The sequence below is a fragment of the Euleptes europaea genome, chromosome 1, assembly GCF_029931775.1.
Source record: "Euleptes europaea isolate rEulEur1 chromosome 1, rEulEur1.hap1, whole genome shotgun sequence".
NCBI classification, from domain to species: Eukaryota; Metazoa; Chordata; class Lepidosauria; order Squamata; family Sphaerodactylidae; genus Euleptes; species Euleptes europaea.
Genome location: NC_079312.1, coordinates 64,017,126 through 64,040,098, shown reverse-complemented (window position 1 = coordinate 64,040,098; position 22,973 = coordinate 64,017,126). Strand labels below are relative to the sequence as shown.

The following is a 22,973-nucleotide window of genomic DNA, read 5'->3' as shown; positions in this document are numbered from 1 at the left end:
GGGAACTAAAAGGTAGGATTGAGTCATAATAAATAGGGCCATGGTTTCCTTCACTGTCATTAGATTTGCTTTCCCACTAACCCTTATTTATCCACATTTCGCTCCAGTCACAAGGACTCGTAACTTTCTCTTGATGCCCAGAAACAGTGTACCCATTACAATTAACTCTGATTTTGTCCTTCCACTAAAAAAAATATACTCTAGGAAAATAGAAAAGGATTTTAGAAAATCCCACAAAGGCAGCCTAATTCCAGATGATTGTAAATTATTTACCCAGATAAAGAAACAGCTGTGTCATCTTGACAATGAAGATGAGACTACAGCACCAGCAAGCATTTGATTAGTTAACGTACAATTGTTGGCATCCCCAGGGCTGACACCTCACATTGGTAATGGCAGCTGCTTATGAATAATTGAATGTGTTTTCTGTCCCAACCTCTTTGCATGTTTGAGATGTTTCCAAAAAAAGACACATTTCCCACAATCAGATGTGAAGCCAGCAAAGCATGTGGTAGCTTCACTAAGTTATAATAACCGAAATTGCCCTATCTTCCAAGAAGGTAAATTAGGAAAGCAGCAGTAAGTGTGGTAGTTAGAGGAGTGAGAAATTTCTCTTCCTGTTTATTGGAGTTGACCCCACAGAAACATGTTCTCGGTTTGCCTCAATCTCCCTGTTGGATTAACACTGGAATAGCACTCCAGGTGACACCATACATCATGACAAACCAAAAGCTGTTGTCAAATACGACATCCATATTGAGTTTCTCCACTCTATAATGCGTACAGCAAAATCACTTGTGTTCTGCCCATTGTGGATTTTTCTACCAGTTTCAGCAACTACTAATGTGGAACAAGAATACAGAAAATGCAGTGTCAAAATATGTTACCATACGGAGAAAGGTAGGGGAAGTTGACACGAAGCAGCAACGTCTGTATCAAATTATGCTACACTTCATAACATTTCAAGGATCATCATAGTCTTGAAAGTAGGTGAAAGACATACTTTACACATTTCTGCTGAACCCAGAATTTTGATGGTCTTCTAACCAAATAAGGTACTTTAAAATATTTAAAATTAAGAAGTCATACAATATTTTATACTAAAAGAATAAAGATTTTTATTAAGCATTGTAAGTTGCATTCAATAGCCTTCAAATACACCACACCACAATCCATCGACAACCAATCAAACCCAACAGTAGTTCATTCTTGCACAATCCATGAGCTGGGGCAGAACTCCCTTCAACTTACATTAAGATACCTACTTAGCTCTTGCGGGCAGGGAATGGGGAATTACACCTCATTTCTGATCACTAATGTGTGATGAAGAGCATCAGGAGAATTATATGAAAACGAATATAAAGAAATGATTCTGATTTTGAAGTACATTAAGTCTGGAAACACTAACAAAAACATCAAAATGATACAGGTATATTTGCTTATACTAAATTCTTGATGGGAAAGTTCTCAAGAACAAGCCATTTGTTTCCTGCTACAGAAGGGGGGTATCTCTTGAAGATCAAAGCTTTTTTTGTGTTTTTCCACAGAGTTTCATATTTGCTAATATGAAGGCATAAAACAGCAACAGAGAACAATAATGCATACAGCAATGAGTACACCAGGGTAACGTTGATATTCAAAACGGCTAGATAATTTTTTTTGTTTTAGAATAAATGCAACAGAGGTCAATAATCACAAAATTTTAAGGTTAGAGCAAGATCAGTCAATGACTAAACATAGTTAACATCTTTTATAGGACTATTACTGATTATTAGCTTTTTTTTGTTTTGCAAATGGGCACAGTACTTGTAAGAATGGAAGAAAGGACAATAACATGCATAATATTAACTACACACTTTAAAAATTATGAACCATGCAGAAGTTTAGCTCAAATAGTAGTACTAATGGTCTACGTCTGATTCAAAACCACATAGTTCATTGATCACGGATGCATGGTATTAGTCACAAAAAGTATCAGAACACATTGTGTTTGTTTTGAAAAGGTCATTTGCATCTTCTATGATTTTCAAGTTAAATCCATTTTAACTTGCTTGTAAAGAATGTGTGATGTATATTTAAAATCATCAGAACTCCAATGTTACTCTCTATTTTTTATTTTGATAGTTTTGCACATTTTTAACATAAAAAGAACCACATCAACAGTGATGAAATCTAAGAAAAGAAAGAACTGTGGTTGTGCCTTTCCCCCCATAATCATGAAATCAAAGCCTTAAAGAAAGCTTTGTGACACAGTAATGCAAAATCAAATATAATGGCATACATATGGTGCCAAGTACTAAAAATTATATTTTAAGCTATATATACTGAAAGACTGCCAAAATTTGTTTTTTTTAATATATTTCAAGAAACAAAAACTACAAGGTTTTGTCATAACCAGTTTAAACTTTGTGTATACTTCATTTTAAGTGAGGGAGTCAAATGCTCTTCATTCTTTCATTTTTGTTGTATTGTAGCATTGACTACAACTGGTTAAAACTAAAAATGTGTTCATTAAATCTCTGACATCCAAGAGGGATCCGAATTTCCAATGTCCTCATTTTTCTCTTACGGAAAGGAAAAAATGTACGTAACTGTAGGCTCTCTTTCTTCCCAGATATTCCTAATCCTGACCCTTCCAACATCCTTCACCCTCTATAAAAAATAAGTTTACTCTTCTTTTTTTAAGACAGTAGCCTCAAGAGCATCATCTTTATGGCAAACACTGTCTACATTTAGTGCATTTAAGTGAGGATTTGTATTGCACATTTTAGAGTCATTACTCAAGGCACTTTCAGACTGGTTGGAAGCCCTGACGTCTGCTGTATTCCCATTCATCTGGGAAGCTGGTTTCTCCTCATTCACTACTCCATTTTCAGCCAGGGATCCTTCTGAAGACACAATAGAGGACTTTGATTCCTCTGATTTTGACTTAAGTTCTTTGGCCACTTCTTCTGCTGAAGCAGCATAAGGAGGTTTGCCCTGTTTAAAAGATAAGCGGGGGAACAGGCGGCAGGAGAGAAAAAGTTATAAACATATAAGCATAACGGAACAATTTACTAGCTAGGCTTTTTACTATAAATGTTAGAGATGCTAAGTTTTGAGCAACAGGGGAACTTCCCATATTTAAAAGTTCTTTTACATTTAGTAAAGATTAAGGAAATTTTTTAAAAGGTTTTTTTGGCTGTCAAGTTACAGCTGACTTCTGGTGACCCCATAGGATTTTCAAGGCAAGAGACGTTCAGAGGTGGTTTACCATTGCCTGCCTGGTATGACCCTGGCATTCCTTGGAGGTCTCCCATCCAAATTCTAGCCAGGGTCGGGGCTGAGAGTGTGTGACTGGCCCAAGGTCACCCAGCAAGCTTCGATGGCATGAGTGGGAATTTGAACGTGGGTTAACCAGGTCCTAGTCCAACACCTTAACCACTACACCACACTGGCTCTCTGGAAAATGTTTAAAGGTAATTTAATTCCTCACAAATTAGAAAGGATATATAAGTACAAGTGAGGAGCCCGCCAGAATCTCCCCCCCTCCCACTGCTGAGCCTGGTGCAGCTCCAGCCCCACCACCTGAGGCCAACCGCAGTAGTAGCAGTGTCCAGGAGCTGGTCCGGGCCTGGAGTGGCTCCCAGTGCCTGCCACTGCCAGCTCAGCAGAATCAAGGTACTGGGGGGTATTAATTTTTTTATTTGGGTGGGGAAATTTAAACCCCTCCCAGTGTATTTTGTTTTAAGATATCAGACTTTTCTGTAAACCTGAGGGATATCCTGAGTTTGCAGGAATCTGTTTAGTATCTGGGTGGCTCCAATCCATGGATTTACATATCCACAGGTGGAGGCCACATGTCGCTATTAGATATATAGATGTTCAGGATTGTTGTTGGAGATATGGCATGGTTGTTGGAGATTATGATGCATGTCTTTTGGATGTGCTTTAAAATCCAACCTTTCTGGCAACATGTTTAATTTACTAATCAAATGTTAGGAAGTCATATTTCTCTAGAACCAAAAAGTTCAACTCCTTAAAGAATGCGTATCTTCTTCAGATATAGAATTAGTTTTACGTTTGGTTATTGCACCAAAAATGGCTATAGCTGCTAACTGGATGTGAGGGTCTGTACGCCTTTGCCTTGGGTAAGGCCTTTGCCTTGTATGTTTCCCCCCCCCCCTCCCTGGACTCGTAAAAGCAGTCCAGGCCTCTTGCCTGACAGGCCCCAGGTTGGAATGTCTCTTCCCTCTTCCCACGTCCCTCCCTTGCTCTCACTGACTCCCTTCCACCAGCTATGGCCTTGGTGGGTAGATAGTACTAACAAGCTCTGAGTTCTTTGATGTTTTGTACCATGCACAATTATCTCGTAGATTCCCATAACATATGTTTGACATCTGCTTCCCTGTAGGGGTTATAATTCTGTCTTTGTGAAACTGTATTCACTTGCAACTTTACCAGTGTAAGGCCTGTACTACCTGAAGCTTCCAATAAAGTTTCTTGTTTCTGCATGACAGTCTGAGCAAGTGATTTTATGGAGTTTGCACAGGAAGGTTGGGAACCCTCACACTGGACAAAGAAGAAATCTCCATTCAACAAAGACTGGTTTAATTATGTCTGGCAGATGGTATTGATGACAAAATTGACATATCACCAGAGACTCATAAGGGATAACTGGAAATTAATATTAAATTTAATGAATGATAGATATAACTAATCATATTCTGGAATGAGAAGGTATATGATAACATTTTGCCTTTTTATTTTTTTCTGTGAATTATTGTAATGGTGATGTTTGCTTTTGTGGCTACAGAACAGAATAACCATTGCACTACGTTTGGTATGATTTAGAGTTCATGAATCTGAGTCCATATATACTAATTAAATAATTATTTGGTATGTATTTACAGTCAATTTTTGTCTCACTGATTTGTGCACAGGATATAGTAATTCGTTTATAATGTGCTTGACTCAACTGAGAATCGAGATATGTATTTCTTAATCAAAAAAAGTTTACATAACAATATTAAAAGTTCTTCTAAAAGCTTTTGAAAATAGATTTTTTAAATAAAGGGAGAGTGAAACCAAGCAGAACAATGGGCACCATAATTCACTTCATGATCCTTTCATTCTATCCTTCTTCCCCCATATACACATCTCGGTAGGAATATGCATATACAGGCTATACAACAGGAACACCTGAACTTATGTTCTAAATCTCTGCTGACCTTTGGTTTAATAAATGACATTTTCCCAGTACCTGAATTGTTCCCTGGTTCTTATAAGCTCTCCCATAGTATCTTCCCCCTCTTCCAAATGTTCTTATCACCGGAGTGGAAGGACTCTCGTCCCCCCTCGGGGGGAGGACCCTCCGTGACCGAACGCCGCAAACGCTTTGAGAGCGGGGTCTGTCTCGTTTGCGGGGGGAAAGGACACTTTGCTTCTCAATGCCCTTCACGACCTGGACGTCCGGGACCGTCTCGTCCGGCAACGGCCGAACCTGAGAAGCCCCCTCCCGAGGGGCAACCTCGCCGCCGGAGCGGCGCACCGAGCTGACGGAGCACACCCTCGGCCTTGCACGCACACGCCGAGGTCGAAGCCTCGGGCTCTTCCGGCCCATCGGGGCCACGGATTACAAATGAAGCCTTTGACTCATCGGAGTCACGGATTACAAATACCGCAGCTGCTTCCTCCAGCGAGGAGGAGGACTGGGACGTGCCGGCAAAAAACGCCGTCGGTCTGCTGTAAAGGGGGCTCCTCAGCAGACCGCTCCGAACGTTGTGCAAGGAGCTCCACTGATGGTAAGCGCTCAGGAAGACAATGTGTACGTAAAGGTCAATCTCTCACTGCCTAAAGGGGGGCCCACGTTAGAATTTACGGCCCTAGTTGACTCGGGTTGTGCCCGCACCCTGATAAGCGAAGAGGCTGCCCGACAATTGCGCATTAAGCGAAAGCGGCGACCTGAACCCATCCGCTTTTCTCAGATGGATGGCAGTGACTTTAAAAAAGGACCTGTAACTCACCGCACCGCCGCGGTCGTCATGGCTATAGGGGAGCATTGGGAACGACTTTATTTTACCATTGCCCCCATCACCGCACCCATTGTGTTAGGGATGAATTGGTTGCTGGGGCACAATCCCTCCATAGACTGGGTTGAGCGGACGCTCACCTTTCCCCACAACCCGTGTGAACTTCATGATAAAGACTGAGTACTGCACACTCCCGCAGCCGCCCTCGTAGGGGCCCCTTCTATCGGGATTCCGCTGCCCCAGCTTCCAAACGAGTATTCCCAATTTGCCGATGTGTTTGACGTGCGGGAATGCGACGAACTGCCCCCCCCACCGGGAAACGGACTGTGCGATCGAGATAGTGGGGGATGGCAAATTGTCCAAGGGGAAGGTCTACCCCATGAGTCCTAATGAAAAGGCGGTGTTGGGAGACTATTTGGACACCAATTTGGCGCGGGGCTTTATCCGCCCGTCTAAGGCGCCATACTCGGCCCCCGCCTTCTTTGTCAAGAAAAAGACAGGAGACTTAAGACTGTGTATTGATTTCCGTAGACTGAATGCTGTCACTCAGTCTAATGCATACCCCCTCCCTCTCATTCCAGACCTTCTCGCACAATTGAAAGAGGGCCGAATCTTCACCAAATTGGATTTGGTGGAGGCTTACCACCAAGTCCGCATACGAGAAGGGGACGAACCAAAGACTGCCTTCTCCAGTTGTTTTGGAATGTTTGAGTATTTAGTGATGCCGTTCGGACTTTCGGGGGCTCCGAGTGTGTTCATGCAATTAATTAATGAAGTGCTTCATGATTTATTGTTCCGCGGGGTGGTGGTTTTCTTGGACGATGTCCTCATTTATACGGAAACCATGGAGGAGCACGTACAACTGGTGCGCGAGGTGCTGCAGCGGCTGCGCGAGCACAAACTGTTTGCTAAGGTTTCTAAATGTGATTTCCATCACCTTCCTGGGGTATGTGATTTCCCATCAAGGCTTAGAGATGGATCCCGAGAAGGTTCGGGCGGTAATGGAGTGGGACCCCCCCCACCACGCGCAGACATTTACAGCAGTTTTTGGGCTTTGCTAACTTTTACCGAAACTTCATCCCTAATTTTGCCCAGGTAGCGCTCCCTCTCACTTCGCTCCTGCGCACAGAAGGGAAAGGGGCGGGAGCCGCCTTGCCCTCTGCTCGGTTGCAATGGACTTCGGACTGCCAGCAGGCTTTTGATACGCTCAAGCTGCTTTTCTCGTCCGAACCCGTTCTTGCGCACCCTGATTGTGAAAAACCTTTCGTGGTCCAGGTCGATGCCTCTGACGTCGCCATGGGGGGTGGCCCTCTTACAACGGGTCGAGAACAGTCAACTGAAACCTTGTGCCTATTTTTCTAAAAAATTCTCCCAATCCAAAATCAACTGGGCCATTTGGGAGAAGGAAGCTGCTGCTGTTAAACATGCCCTCACCATTTGGAGGCATTTTCTGGAAGGGGCAGAGATCCCTTTTGAGGTTTGCAGCGATTACAAGAACCTGGAAGCCTTAAAAGGGGCTAGAAAGCTCACCGCGAAACAGATTCGTTGGGCACAGTTTTTTGCCAAATTCCGCTTTGTCCTGAAACATGTGCCAGGGAAGGACAATGCGTTAGCGGATGCTCTTTCTAGGCTTCCCCAATACCGCAATGACTTTGACCGGCCGGTGGATTCCTTGTTTACCCCTGAACAGAGAGGGGAAGTCTCGGGACTTGCAGTAACCACCCGGTCCCAGTCCCACCGCCAGGATGTTCCTCCCCTCAAGGGAATCCCGGAGGCTTTTCAACAGCGGCTCCGGGACGCTTCTCTGAGGGAGGCGGATCAGCAGGTTCTCCCCGCACATCTCGACCAACAGGGCTCCTTGTGGTTGCAGGGGGGTAAGCTTTATGTCCCCGAAATACTCCGAAAAGAGGTGCTGGGACTGGTTCACGGGGCCAAACTTGCGGGGCATTTTGGGTTTGTAAAGACTTTGCGTTTATTGCGGCGTCAATTTTGGTGGCCAGATATGAGGGCCGATGTGGAGTTGTACGTGCGCAGCTGCCCCATCTGCGCCACGGCCAAAAAACGGATGGGAAAGCCCCCCAGACTCTTAAAGCCTCTGGAGACCCCGACCATGCCCTGGGAAGTGATTGCCATGGATTTTATCACTGATTTGCCCCCAAGTCGGGGGAAAACTGTACTGTGGGTGATAACAGACTTATTCTCTAAACAGGTTCATTTTGTTCCTTGTGCGGGGCTACCATCGGCCCAGAAGTTGGCTAAACTGTTTATTAATCACGTGGTGAAGCATCATTCGATCCCGAGGAAGGTCCTCTCCAACAGAGGGGCCCAATTCGTAGCCAAATTCTGGAGGGCTTTCCTGAAAGTCATGGGGGTAGAAGAGCAAGGACTCTCTTCAGCCTACCACCCCCAGACCGATGGTCAGACCGAACGTGTAGTAGAATGCTGTAGTAGAATGCTATCTAAGGTGTTATGTAGTAGGTGTTATGTCAATTACCACCAGGATGATTGGGTAGACCTACTGCCTTTTGCTGAATATGCCTATAATAATGCCCCCCATTCCTCCACAGGTTTCAGTCCTTTTCATGTGGTTTATGGAAAGGACTTTGGGCCCTTTGGTTCTCCTAACATCACTCCTGAGCTTGAAGGGGTGCAGGAGGTCCAGGATTGGGTACAAGTAGTGCAGACCACTTGGCCCTGGCTGCAGAAAAACCTGGAAAGGGCCAAGCGCAAGTACAAAGACCAGGCCGATAAACATCGGTCTCCGGGGTGGGAACTCAAGGTGGGAGGGCAGGTTTACCTTTCCACAAAGAACCTATGGTCACTTCGGCCTTGCAAAAAGCTTAGTGACAAGTATGTAGGTCCTTTCCCCATCACCCGAGTGATCAATGACATCACGGTAGAGTTGGAATTTCCCAAGTCTCTTCGAGGGGTGCATCCGGTGTTCCACATCAGCCTACTTAAACCGTACGTCGCTGCCCCTCAGTTCCACCCCCTCCCTAAATCAGAAATTCCTACAGTTGTGGGAGGGGAATCGCATCTTGAAGTTTCTAAAGTGTTGGACTCTAAGCTGAAAAAGGGAAAACTGTTCTATTTGGTCCGCTGGAAGCACCTGGGGTCCACCCAGGATGAGTGGGTGGCCGCTCCCCATGTGGCGGCTCCCCGCCTGGTTCGAGAGTTTCACTCTGCCTATCCTGACAAGCCTCGTCCGCCCGGACTCGGGGGAGGGGGGCCTTAAGGGGGGCAGAATGTGAGGGTCTGTACGCCTTTGCCTTGGGTAAGGCCTTTGCCTTGTATGTTTCCCCCCCCCCTCCCTGGACTCGTAAAAGCAGTCCAGGCCTCTTGCCTGACAGGCCCCAGGTTGGAATGTCTCTTCCCTCTTCCCACGTCCCTCCCTTGCTCTCACTGACTCCCTTCCACCAGCTATGGCCTTGGTGGGTAGATAGTACTAACAAGCTCTGAGTTCTTTGATGTTTTGTACCATGCACAATTATCTCGTAGATTCCCATAACATATGTTTGACATCTGCTTCCCTGTAGGGGTTATAATTCTGTCTTTGTGAAACTGTATTCACTTGCAACTTTACCAGTGTAAGGCCTGTACTACCTGAAGCTTCCAATAAAGTTTCTTGTTTCTGCATGACAGTCTGAGCAAGTGATTTTATGGAGTTTGCACAGGAAGGTTGGGAACCCTCACACTGGACAAAGAAGAAATCTCCATTCAACAAAGACTGGTTTAATTATGTCTGGCAGATGGTATTGATGACAAAATTGACATATCACCAGAGACTCATAAGGGATAACTGGAAATTAATATTAAATTTAATGAATGATAGATATAACTAATCATATTCTGGAATGAGAAGGTATATGATAACATTTTGCCTTTTTATTTTTTTCTGTGAATTATTGTAATGGTGATGTTTGCTTTTGTGGCTACAGAACAGAATAACCATTGCACTACGTTTGGTATGATTTAGAGTTCATGAATCTGAGTCCATATATACTAATTAAATAATTATTTGGTATGTATTTACAGTCAATTTTTGTCTCACTGATTTGTGCACAGGATATAGTAATTCGTTTATAATGTGCTTGACTCAACTGAGAATCGAGATATGTATTTCTTAATCAAAAAAAGTTTACATAACAATATTAAAAGTTCTTCTAAAAGCTTTTGAAAATAGATTTTTTAAATAAAGGGAGAGTGAAACCAAGCAGAACAATGGGCACCATAATTCACTTCATGATCCTTTCATTCTATCCCTCTTCCCCCATATACACATCTCGGTAGGAATATGCATATACAGGCTATACAACAGGAACACCTGAACTTATGTTCTAAATCTCTGCTGACCTTTGGTTTAATAAATGACATTTTCCCAGTACCTGAATTGTTCCCTGGTTCTTATAAGCTCTCCCATAGTATCTTCCCCCTCTTCCAAATGTTCTTATCACCGGAGTGGAAATAACTCCTCTAGGACGCCTAATTAAAAAAAACATATTTGTATACTTTTTGGCATTCAAGCTCAGCAATTATTTTGCACTGTGCTGACAGCACACGAGTTGCTTTTCTGTTTTCATAACTTCTTAAACATGCATTTTATTTTGTAACATGAACAGTTTACCCATAAGAACATTTCTGCAATTTACTTTTTGTGCTTAGAAATAAGCTACATTAATTTCATGCTGGAATCAAAATAAACCTATATGAGACACAATACTTAAATAGGACTAAAATTCTAACAATAGAAGGAATCAGTTTTTTAAAAAATTCTTCTTGGTAATTTCCTGCATGAATGTAATATTAACTGTAAATTTAACAATCATATACCAATATTGCTAATTTTCTCTCACCAATGACTAATTATTACCAATTATGATATATTTGTACTTTGCTAAGGTAGACCTATGACAGGTTCAGAGAACCGAAGTACCTGCAAGTATTCTAATTTCTTGCAAGTGCATTGCAAGGGAGGGAGAAAGTCTAATGGCGAGTGTACACAAAGTTCTAACTGAGCAATAAGGGGGGGCTGGAAGTGGCTTGGAGGCAGGGTGACACCTGCAGCGGTGTAAGTGCCACTTACACCATCTAGATGGGTACTTACGCCACTGCAGGGACAAATTTGCTGTTGTGAGGAAGCTGTACAGCAGTGCGCGCCACGGGCACCAGTGTTGCCTCACTGGCAGCATTTTTCTGGGGCAAGGCCTCGTGCCAGTGGTGAAGTTCCTAGGGGCAAAGCCGACGTTAGTCAGCTCCCTAAGCCCTTCTGGCCTGGGAATGCCCCTTTTTGCAGGAGCGGAGTTACACCTGCAAAAGGGCAGGTGAAGCCCCATGGAACTCTATGGAGAGCCCATGAGATTTCTCTCAAAATTTTATTTCCGGTTTGCTGCCCTCGGCAAGCCTCTCTGGACACTGTTTAACCACCTTAGGATCCCCTTAGGATCGAGCATGCCTGTCTCATTATACATGACCACATGCTGAGGACTGCTTGTCTACAGGTACACACAAAGAAAAATACAAGCTTCCGTTCTGTCAACTTACAAACAACATAGAATATTAATCAGTTACAATATGTTTTAGAAAAGCATTTTAGAGCAGTGAACAAAACCCCTACTGAATAACTTAATGTCTGAGCAGATATTACTGGAGAGGTTTTCTATCTTCCTTGCTTTCCACTCTTCTCTTCAACTGAGATGGGGAGAGACAGGAAATCTAACCATGTAAAAATCTGACTAGCAAACCCCCACTGCCAAATCCTTCTCCCATCACTGAAGGTTAACTTTTGATAGACATTAAAGTACAAGGTTGAGTTCTGCCTACCCTCTTGTTGGTCCTCCAACCGAAACCACCTGAAGAGGAAATGGCCCCCTCCCTCCTCGGCCACGTCTGCTTCCAGCCCAGTGGCCGACCACAGTGCCGGCTATTTCGAGTTTCCCTCCCTGAGAAGGAATAGGTTGGACTCCTAAAGAAAACAAAAAATAATTTTTTCCCTTGCAACTGAATGGAACTTATGGATGTTAATTTCACTACAAGCCAGACTTCCAGATCAGGAAGGAACAACAACTAAATAGGGATTTTATATTTCTTCAATAGAAGACAGCAAAAGGGATGGAGAAAGCAGATACAGCAAGCTTCCCCCCCCCCCACGCATCCCATAATACTAGAACTCGGAGCTACCCAATGAAGTTGTTGGGAATCAGCAAAATTTGTAGACAAAGGAAATACCCTATTTACTCGAAAGGATTTATTCGAAAGGAAGATGTCCCTGAATGTAAGGTGACGGACCCCTTTAAAAATGTCATACACAAAATTATTACTGAACATAATGGTTTCTTGTATGTTAATGTAAGATACCCCCTTCTTTTTTTTTCTTTTTTTGAGGCATTCCTGAGGGGAAAAACTCCATTTAAGTAAATACTGTACTTCTCTACTGAACTAAACTGTGGAATTCACTGCCAGTGGCGACAGTGATTGTCACAGGCAGAGATAGCTTTAAAAAGGGGTTAGGCAAATTCATTGACGAGAGAGGTCGATCAATGGCTACTAGCCACAGTGACTGAAGGGAGCCTCCACATACAAAGGCTACTAGTGCTAGGAGACAACATCAGAGGAAGGCCTTGTCATTTATGCCTTGTTTGCTGGCTCTCTAGGGCAACTGGTTCGCCGCTGTATGAAAACAGTACGCTGGACTAGATGGACCACTAGTCTAATCCAGCTGGCTCTTCTCATATTCTTATGCTATTTCTACTTTAGCTTTACTACTATAGTTCAAAATATCAGCATTAAAAAAAAAAACTAGATTGGCTTATTTTCAGCTGCTGCTGGCAACTCACAATTTTTCATTCTTAAAATAAAAGGGAGAAAACTATTGTTACCTTTCAGACCTCATAAAGACAAAGGCCTTCATTACCTTTGTGTTTCAGAACGTATTATCAATTCATTCAAAATCTGGATAGATGTTCGTATGTTTGATTGTTTACAGAATAATGCTACCTCAGGTCATAGCAGACATTTTCAGTAACCTAAACATTAGCAAGGTATGACTAATTTAATAGCAATTAAAGCATTAAGATGGGAAGAACCAGGGCTTTTTTTTTTATTTAAAGGATGACCCGCTGCCTGCACAATCTGAAGAAGGCAGTTCACTCTGCTGGGCACAAGGTTAATATTCTATTACCACGGAATAAGAAAAATCAGAGAAACTGATTCTTCTCTATAGTTGGCTTTCAGCTTTAGTAGAACTGGCTGCTTCATTGGGCTACTGAGAGCCAGAACTTTTAGCAAGTAGTTAAAGCTTAGACTTTAGACAGTGTGAAGGAATGTGTTGGATTCAACTAAAATTCAGGGATTTCTTGTCCCGCTTTTAAAGAGGAGGAATATGGGAAATATTTTTTTAAAATACATTTCCTCTTCCTGAAACATGGAGCATGATGCATTAAGAAAGAGTGCAACAGGAGCAACAATAAATATTTGCCATAGTTGATTTTTTTCCCGGAGGGTTTTTGACTAGTTTAAAAACAAGGGAAGCCTCCACAGTTACTGAACCTTGTAAGTGGCCTTTTTGAAGAGCTGTTAACACAGAAATTTAATATCGACATTTAAAAATATGTATCTGAGCCAACTCATTTTCATCTTACAGGCAGACAAGTGACAACAACAGCTTGCTATCATTACTGAGAACGCCTAGCAGAATAACCACAATCAATGAATGAATATGACAGTAATCTTGGGAGTTGGTGGCACAGGAAGTGACAGATGTAAACAACTGAGGACGACTGAAAAAGGATTGGTGGGAAACCATCGCCTTAAGCACCAGGAAAAAAAGTTTGGTATAATTACCGCCCTGAAACTTGCTAGTCCTGTTGCTGTCATTGCCAGAGAAAGCTCCAGGGTGTCCTCCCGCAGCAGCCATACGGAAGGCCCGATAAGCGCCTGTTGCTACTGTTTCCCCGTAAGAGCCTCCAAAGCCATAAACTCCTGAAACAGGGGGGGGGGGGGGAGAGAGAGAGAGAGAGAGAGAGAGAGAGAGAGAGAGAGAGAGAGAGAGAGAGAGAGAGAGAGAGAGAGAGAGAGAGAGATTATGCTGATTCGGCATCCAGCCCAACATGGAATTCCCATAACCCAGCCAGAAACGGAGGAGTCTGCGACCAGCAATTGTACATAAACTAATACAGAACCAGTAGCAGTATCCTGATCCCTGCTAAGAAACTTTGGTAACTAACAATGCAATCCTAAGGCGAGTTGCTCCAGTCTAAGCCCATTCATTTCAATGGGCTTAGACTCTCCATTCATTTCGATGGGCTTAGACTGGAGTAACTCGCCTTAGGATTGCACTATAAGTAACCTTAACCTTTCTATTACACAATTTATTTTAATGTGATTACATCAGTAAGTTTGGAGTCATTTCTATTTTACCAAATTACTCCTGCCTCCACACCGCGTAAGCAATGCGTCTAACCAAAAGGAAAAGAAGACGAATATACAATGGTTGTGTTAAGTGCTTCCAAGTCACTTCCAACTTATGGCAACCCTATGAATTAATGACCCCCAAAATGTCCTATTGTTAACAGCCTTGCTCAATTTATCGTCTGAAAAAAAATGAATATAGGCCACAAAAAATCAATTCCCCAAATGAAGAGGGTGCAAAGCTGCATTTATCAATATCAATATCATCAAATTTCCCTTTCATCCTAAAAACATTATTCCAAGACTTTCATATCGGAGATTTACAGTTGGTTAAAGTAAAGAGCCCCCTCCCCCAGTCTACAGTAATCTTCCCAGGTATGCTTAATGAACTTAAGTTTGTAGATATTGCTAAGAAGCCTAAACCCTGGAATGCCTCTGTTTAAGACTTCATTTTTTACAAAATGATTTACGTTACATTTAAACGTGGGCAGATTTACTAATTAGCCTTATGAACATAAGAAGCTGCCTAATCCAACTCAGACCATCTGAGAAACGCCTTTCCCAGCACCCCATACCTGACAGCCTGTAACAGGCAATCGAACCCTGAATCTTCTGCATGCAAAACATTTCCCATTCAAGATGTGGCTCACCCCTTGCATCTGACACGTTTAAGTCACACAAAGCTCAGAGTTGTGAGTGCCTTGACTGCAAAACATTGCTGTTTGTGGTAGGAACCAGGATGTATATATATTTAAGCATGGTAAGAACCTAAGAATGTAGTCCGCATTAGGAACTACACAAACAACAATGCAAACAGCATTTCATCCAAAGTGGAATCTATGGCTGAACGCATCATGACAATGAAGCACACCTACCAGGAAAGCCTCTGCCTCTGCCCTGAGGTGGTGGAACTGGCCCAAAGTGCCGAGGATACATAGAAGCTGGGTAGAAAGGCATGGCAGGTGGAGGAGGGAAAGGGAGTGGATGGTTCTGCCGGGAGAAATTTAAGCCTTCAAGGATGCTCTGACGCATCTTTTCCACCTTGGCAGCTTGTTCAGCCTACAATGAACATGGCATAAATATTTCTGAAACCTAAATACTGCATGGATACACAACAAATATTTCATGTTCGTTTCTTATTTATGCTAACTTTTAAATGACATAATGCTTGCCTCAGCAGCTAGCTGCCGGACCACAAATAAGTGACTCACAGGAAACCAAACCACCCAAATCCAGTTGACAACACACAGAACATTCATAAAGAGGGAGAATACTTTCTTTTCCATTAACCTTTTCCATTCAATCTCAGGGCTGAACTAGACATGATGGCTGCCATGAGGACACCTTCATCATTTTAAAATGATTTTGAAATGACACAAGGACCCAATCCTGACCAGGCCTGCAGTAGAGCCGGCTGAGGCTCTCGTCTAACCCCTGAACCTTATCAAGTGCTGAAATAGACACACACACACAGAGAGAGCTGTTTTGACATTTTAAAAAGATTGGGGCGGGGGAGAATGCCAGGATCGGGCCCTTGTAGCACTTTAAAATGGCAGTGACATCCTCGTGAATACCACAAGGGCGCCATCACATCTAGTTTGGCCCTCCGGCAGAATACTGCTGCTTCAGAGAACTCTCCCGAAACTTATTCTGTTTCCTCATTCCAAGGCTCAAAGGACACACATTTCCTTATAGAAGAGTCTTGATACATATACATCATCCTTAGACATATGTGCACATGCATATTCTACAAATAAAGATGAAGCGATCCCTTCCAAATTATCCATCTGTTATCTAGTCCTCTTGAAAATGAGTGATGCATAAAAATCAGCATTAAGCCCTTCTCTCAAATACGTGTATGTCATCTGCACAGAATATGACATTCTTGACCCTTCGCAGGATGTGGTTGAACCAGCATGTTTCTGATCTACATACATTCTTAATACTTCATTTACAAAGCTTTTGATTCAAGAGTCTCCAAAACGCAGAACACTTCTTGTGAATATTTTACCTGCCTTTCACATCTGTTGTCAGTATTATTACTGAAAATTTACTAGTCACCGCAGCATTCCAGTGTGCAGAGCACACCGTCACATTTCAGGAATAACGTACCTGACCATCACAGAGGTCAATGAGAGGAACTTTCTCCCGGGTTGCTTTGATGAGCTTAGTCTGAAACAACTTCCCATCAAAGTACATCCATGGACAGCAGTGTTCCCAAGGAATCGGCTGCCCACAAGCATCATTGGCAAAAAATGCCATGTCAACACCACTCATAAACAAAGCAGACAATTGAATCCCTCGAGGATCTAGATTTTCAATCTTTAAGAAAGAAATTAAACTTCAGTAAATATCACACAAAATTGTGAAGCTTAAATACATCTATTTGCAGGTTTGCTCTGAAATGAAATATTCTGGTTTGTATCCTACCACCATGCCACTAGCAGACATACATTCCCCCTTCTTTCCCCAGAAGTCTCTTTTGACCTCACAAAAGGCATTCATTGACTGGGCAGGGGGGAACTGGCACAAAGAAAAACCACACAGGTGGATAAATTAAGCAGAATGATGGTACAATACAACCCATGTATTACAAAAAGCAGATATTTTATTAATTACACACATATACACACATATATGTATACATGTGCACATGCCATGTCTGCTTGTGTCTAGCAGGTGTAATTCAGTTAAACTTTCTTAAATCCCATTGTAAAACACAACGTGCATTAAGTTAATAACTATATTATACTACAACATGCACAATACAATGCCAAGCAAAAAACTGAGGGGAAAAACCAAGCTGCAAGAAAACATGAAAGCTGTTGATTAGTTCTATGAAAATTAATTAAATCTTTATTAAACAAGATACAACCATGTTCAAGAAGAATACAGTTTATCTAAACATAGCAGTTAATAGATTTAATCAACACATGTCATAAGGAAGAGCCCAGGACAGGCAGAAAGCTGAACTGGCTTTGAGCCATGTGAATGCCCACAGTGAGGAGGATTAACACACATTCTATGCATTTAATAAGTCCCAGGTTAAGGTCTAATTATTTCCAGTTAGAAGTATTAAGGCAAAGATTTTTATCCAAAACCATGGAAAGCTGATATGGTTGTAGTTGAGAGTAATGGTTAGATGGTCAATTGGTTCGACTCAATGTAAGCTGTGTTTTAGACCATATACATTTTATGTACAGAAAAATCGAATCAAGTCATGTTTGTGTTGTGCTGATCACGCAGTCCTTACAGTATACGTGTTTTCAAGCTGAACTTTGGTTTATTTCTTTAATTTAATTTATACCCTGCCCTCCCCAGCCAAAGGTTGGATCATTAGTACTGAACAACTCAAATTCCCAAAGGCTGGGAGTTTTATAGTACAGCAGCAATGAGTACAAGTTCTCAGAGTAAATTTGTCTATTTATTAATTAAATGCTACAAAACTAAGCTCAGGGTGAAAAACTGCATTAACAGCAACACATACTTCAATATTGTGACAATTAAGTTGCAACAGTCCATTATAAAACATGCACTATGGTTAACTCTCCTTCATTTGGTTTTAATAATCTGTAAACACCACAAGAAAATGTTGCAGTTCCTAGACAGCTAAACTGTTTATTAAACTATCAAAGAGTTAAGGACAGTACATCAAAAGTCTATAATTTAAAAACACAACAAAGCTCCTGTTGTTGGAAAACACCAAGTAGAAGTACAAAAGATGCATGTGAATTCAATGGATGATCCCTGTGATGTCACAGGATGCCATCTGCTAAATCCTAGCATCTGTGAGGACCAAGCCAATAGGCTCACAATATAATACATGGCTATATTTAACCTCAGAAGTTATGCATAAAGAACCATGAGAAAGAATACTTAAGAAGCATTTCATTTAAATAGCCTGGCTCCGTTAAGAACTCTTTGGGAGCAAATGAGCACCACTGGATCGAATCCAATGCGTTTGATTCATGGCCATATATTTTTTTTTTTTAAGTATTTTAAAAAATGTTTCTAAGGTACATTTTATTATTAAAAATGGGAAAGTTAAAACTTAAACATACACTCTCTTTTTCTTCTTCTACGAAACCAATTTTATTTACCCTGTTACTTGAGGGAAATGATGGTAGCGAAAAAGCTTTCCAAAAGCTTGTCCCTATGGCTAATGTCAAGTGATCCTCAGCGAGGAAAAAGAGATACAGAAAGGGCTCCCCCTCAGGATACCAAGTTTGAAAACCATTCTTTTACAAGCAGAGAAGGAAAGAACCTCAAGAAACTATACATCACAATCTGATTGACTAACTGAAGCTGGTCTATAGATGAAGCCAAGAACTCTTTGTCCCAGTATATTATTTCACTGAACGGAAACCATATATGTCGATGAAGCTATTGTACCAAGTTAGTACGCTCCACTGAAGTTTAAAAATTACCTTAAGTTCTTGTAGTTGTTCAGGTTCATACAGTTTTGGAGATAAAGCTTGAGCCAGGAAGGCATCAAGTTCCTGGCGACGAAGTATCCGAATCCCAGGCCATTGCACCATATACCTGAAAAGGCAAAAGTCTTTGATTCAACAGTGTTCAAAAAATTCTGAAGTAATATTTATGATTTACTTATATAACATCACAGTAATGCCTTACAATGAAACCTGCCGTTCCTTGGGAACTATCCAGCTAAAGGTGAATACAAAAAAATCCCATTGTTAGTATGGGAAACATTTAAGCAACTGTTAATTTCCCCCCTTAAAATCAATGGGATTTCGGAGTGCTTTTAACAATGGCAGGATTATGCTCAAAATACTATATATGCTGAAAGCTAGTCACACCGCTCCACATAAATCAAAGAGCAACATGCCACTTTTTCTTATACTTGGAGTTAATGACCAAACAAAGTTAACAACCCAAATCTATCTTAAGAGAGAGGATGTAAAATGAAAAGTTAGAACAGCCTAAGCTGGGGACAGCAAGTAAAAGCTGTATCATCAAAGAAACTGAATACTAGATTCTACCATGTGCATAAACTGAGATGCATCTTTAATTGGCTAAAACCAAAAAAAGACACATTGGCTTTTAAGAGACTGAAACTGCCTTTTGCCACTAAAGGCATTACATCGTCCACTTTTAGAGGAAGATTAACTGGAAAGTTCTGGTTTCGTGTTTAACTGGAAATCTCAAAGTAACTTCCCAGTCTCTGATGCTTTGAGTCACAATCACATTTACATAATTGCTAGTTATTCAACAACATGTATTAACATTTTATTAATAAAAGTAAGCTTTACTGATAAAAAGGTTTGATTAGCAGTTGATATATGCATGTATATTTACACCTGGTTTTTCTATTACTTTCTATTATTTATTTAGGATATTTTTATACCACCTATTCAGAGTCCTGTTCGAAGCAGCTTATGAATAAAACCACATCACAATATTAAAAACAAGCCACTGGACACAAGCAGCATAAAAACTGTCACTATTTAGTAACTGCTGCTTCTTGTGAAAGTGCTACAAGAGGCAGGAACACTCTTGAGACAAGGCTATATTGAAGAGCAAATGGCAAGGAAAATATAAAAAATAATGTAAAGGTGGTATTTAAGATTAGGGTGGCTAAACTGAAGCAGCACCTACCTGGAGGTGTAATCATATTTCATAAGACTTATTGGCTTAGTGTATTTAAAAACTCAGAATATATTATGAAACAAAAGATATTATATTATGTGATCCCAAAATTGCACTGTTAGGACCTCTTTCCCAAACAGCTGAAACCAGAAACTAAGTATGATATCAAGAACTTACTTATAGCAGCATGCATGACATAGGCACAATGTTGGAAACAAGAAAAGTTGCCAAGTGCAACAGTATGGATCCATAAAGTACGGTTTATTATGTTAATGAATAAGATAACTGCATTCAGACAGTTGCAGGAAAGGAAGGAAGACGTGCAAAGGAACGTTAAAGTTTGGCAACCTTTCTTATTATATAATGGAATAAAATTAAGTTCAAGAAGACTGAAGAAGTTCTGCCGTGCCTCTAAATGGGTTTCATGGGATAGAGCATCTGAATTACAGTGTGAAATATTTATAAAGTCTGTCTATGTTAGTAGTATACTGGTTAGTGGTATATTTCATTATGAGACTTTGTTGGTAGGTTTATGTAATGTTTGTAATTTTGATAATGAAAATAAAAAGGCTATATTGAATAACTTGTTTACAAATATCAGGGCTATGCAAGAAGTGCCGACCATCAACCCAATATGAAGATGCAGAAATATGTCCAAAGAAATTATAAGCAACAGTCATAAACAACAAAAGAACATGTAAATGTGATTTCAAAGGCATGAATTCTTCTCACATTGAACAGGAAAACTGTCAAGTGACCTTTGGTAGTCAACACTCACCTTAATACACAACAGAGCACCATAAGGTGAGTGGGCACATTAGCTGGGTTTAACATTGCTGGTGTGTCTGACCTCATACAAGCCAAGAATGCCCTCATTCTTCGATTCTTGTCCTCCACTGCTTTCCCCAGCCACAGTTTCTTCAAATTTGGACAAGTCCATTCCCTAAATGCAAGAGCTTCTACCAGCTCAGGGGTCTGGGGAGACTTTCCTTTGTAAGCGGCCCATTCTTTAATTATCACGGGTGAAACTGCAAAACAAATTAAAAAGCTAAATACTTTTAACTTTGTGTTTAGATAGCCAAGCAATTCACCAGCTAATACATTAATCCTACAATTTATAAAAGCACACTTAAAAAAAAAACACTTTACAGATTAACCTCATTAAGACTGTTCTAAAGCTCAACATCAACTGTATTTTAGGTTTTAGAGTACTATAACTGATTAGTAATACTTAATGAGACAATTTATCTAAAGGTAACACAATCTTAAATTAAATCTTAATTTTATTCCTGGGGGTGGGGGTCCCTTTTCCCCCAGGAACAGTATTTCAGGGGCCATTTTCAGCTGGGGTATGAGAGTGACTGAGAGGGTTACACTATGATGGAAATTCCTACCATCACTATATATTTCTGGGATATCCAAGCCACTGCTAACCTTGACTAAAGCAGGGCACAATCCAGCCAATGTACTCTGTAATGCAGTTTTTATGGTAGGAACTTATTAATCAGGTTGAATATCTGTGCTTCATTAAAGTGCTTAATTGTTTGTAGGTTGCTGTAACCTCCACCTTTGTCCATAAAATTCCTGCAATTATTGTATGAACCAGCTCTTCACTGTTATTTTACAAACAAGAGAAACTTATTTAACAAGCAGAGGTAGAATTCAAAACAAGGCAATCTAAGGCTTCAGTTAAATTATAAACAGTTGATAGCTGAGAGAAAACTGTTGATCTTAATATGGGACTCAATCTTATTTGCTCTCCAAACTACACTTGCTCCTTCTCTTCTTGCAGCACATTGCAAATTAAGATGAATTTGGAGAGCAGACAGTCCTGCTGTTGGATGAACACAGTGGGATGCTGGCTGAGATAGATGATCTTGGTGTAACATAAAAGACATGATATGCTTTCATAACTTTAAGACTGCTGAGGCCAGAAAACAAGATGCTAAAATAAGCCTTAAGGAAATATTGGTGCAACATCATTTTTGATGTTCATAAGGTGCACTATTCATTCCTGTCTTCCGATATGACATTTTTAAAGTAATCAGACCAAATTTATCAGTATTGCCACCTTAACCAGGATATTGTTACACTGCAAACTGCACTTGAGATGAGATGTGAAAACTACAATATTGCTTCTGTTATCCAAAAAGTTACAAGAAATGGGTTTGCTGACAGCTAGACTAAGGCTAGCATTACACAGGGCAGTCAGCTCATGTTTAGAAATCTTTGCAGCTGTTCCTCCTTTGCAAAGAAACATCAGATAGAGACTATTTACACAGGAGAACCAGCATATGGGAGGTGTGCTTAATAACCACTTTCTGTTGACTTCTTCTCTGCATCTCGTTAGATTTGCTGTTCCTTCATTGTAGAGTACATCCTAATGAATAAGTAATTTCTCTCATGGTATCTGAAGGCAGAACAACTCTCCAGTTACTGTTTCACTAGTAGCAGCAAATCACTCTGCTATTTCAGACTTAAGTAGCCAAGTGAATGACCGGCCACTGATCAATTTCAAGAAAGATCAAACAGAAGAGTTGGTTTTTATATGTCGACTTTCTCTACCAATTAAGGAAGAATCAAACCGGCTTACAATCACCTTCCCTTCCCCTCTCCACAACAGGCACCTTGTGAGGTAGGTGGGGCAGAGAGAGCTCTAAGAGAGCTGTGACTAACCCAAGGTCACCCAGCTGGCTTCATGTGGAGGAGTGGGGAAACCAACCCCGCTCATGTAGAGGAGTGGGGAATCAAACCCGCTTCTCCAGATTAGAGTCCACTGCTCTTAACTGCTACACCACAGATGTGAAAAGAGACGATTGTATTCACAGACCCAACAGAAATAATGTATACTAAAAAAGGTGCCCTCATTCTAAAACATAGTGTCAACTAATACATTCGCCAACACTGATGTCCGCCTCCAAAGTGTTTTTGGATGTAGTCCCTACT

General features: G+C 41.2%; 1 protein-coding gene across 1 annotated transcript in view; it reads right to left on the bottom strand.

Moving 5' to 3' along the window:
- Window positions 1-1,093: 1,093 nt before the first annotated feature.
- Window positions 1,094-22,973, bottom strand: part of FAM120A (family with sequence similarity 120A) — a 68,067-nt gene continuing 46,187 nt past the window's right edge. The window contains exons 11-18 of the mRNA XM_056851619.1: window positions 20,806-21,055; window positions 18,845-18,959; window positions 16,530-16,739; window positions 15,293-15,476; window positions 13,851-13,988; window positions 11,832-11,973; window positions 10,397-10,493; window positions 1,094-2,979 (exon numbers count right to left, since the gene is read on the bottom strand). Of these exons, the coding sequence (XP_056707597.1) occupies window positions 2,668-2,979; window positions 10,397-10,493; window positions 11,832-11,973; window positions 13,851-13,988; window positions 15,293-15,476; window positions 16,530-16,739; window positions 18,845-18,959; window positions 20,806-21,055 (1,448 nt within the window). The 3' untranslated portion in view covers window positions 1,094-2,667. The remainder of the gene's footprint in view (window positions 2,980-10,396; window positions 10,494-11,831; window positions 11,974-13,850; window positions 13,989-15,292; window positions 15,477-16,529; window positions 16,740-18,844; window positions 18,960-20,805; window positions 21,056-22,973) is intronic.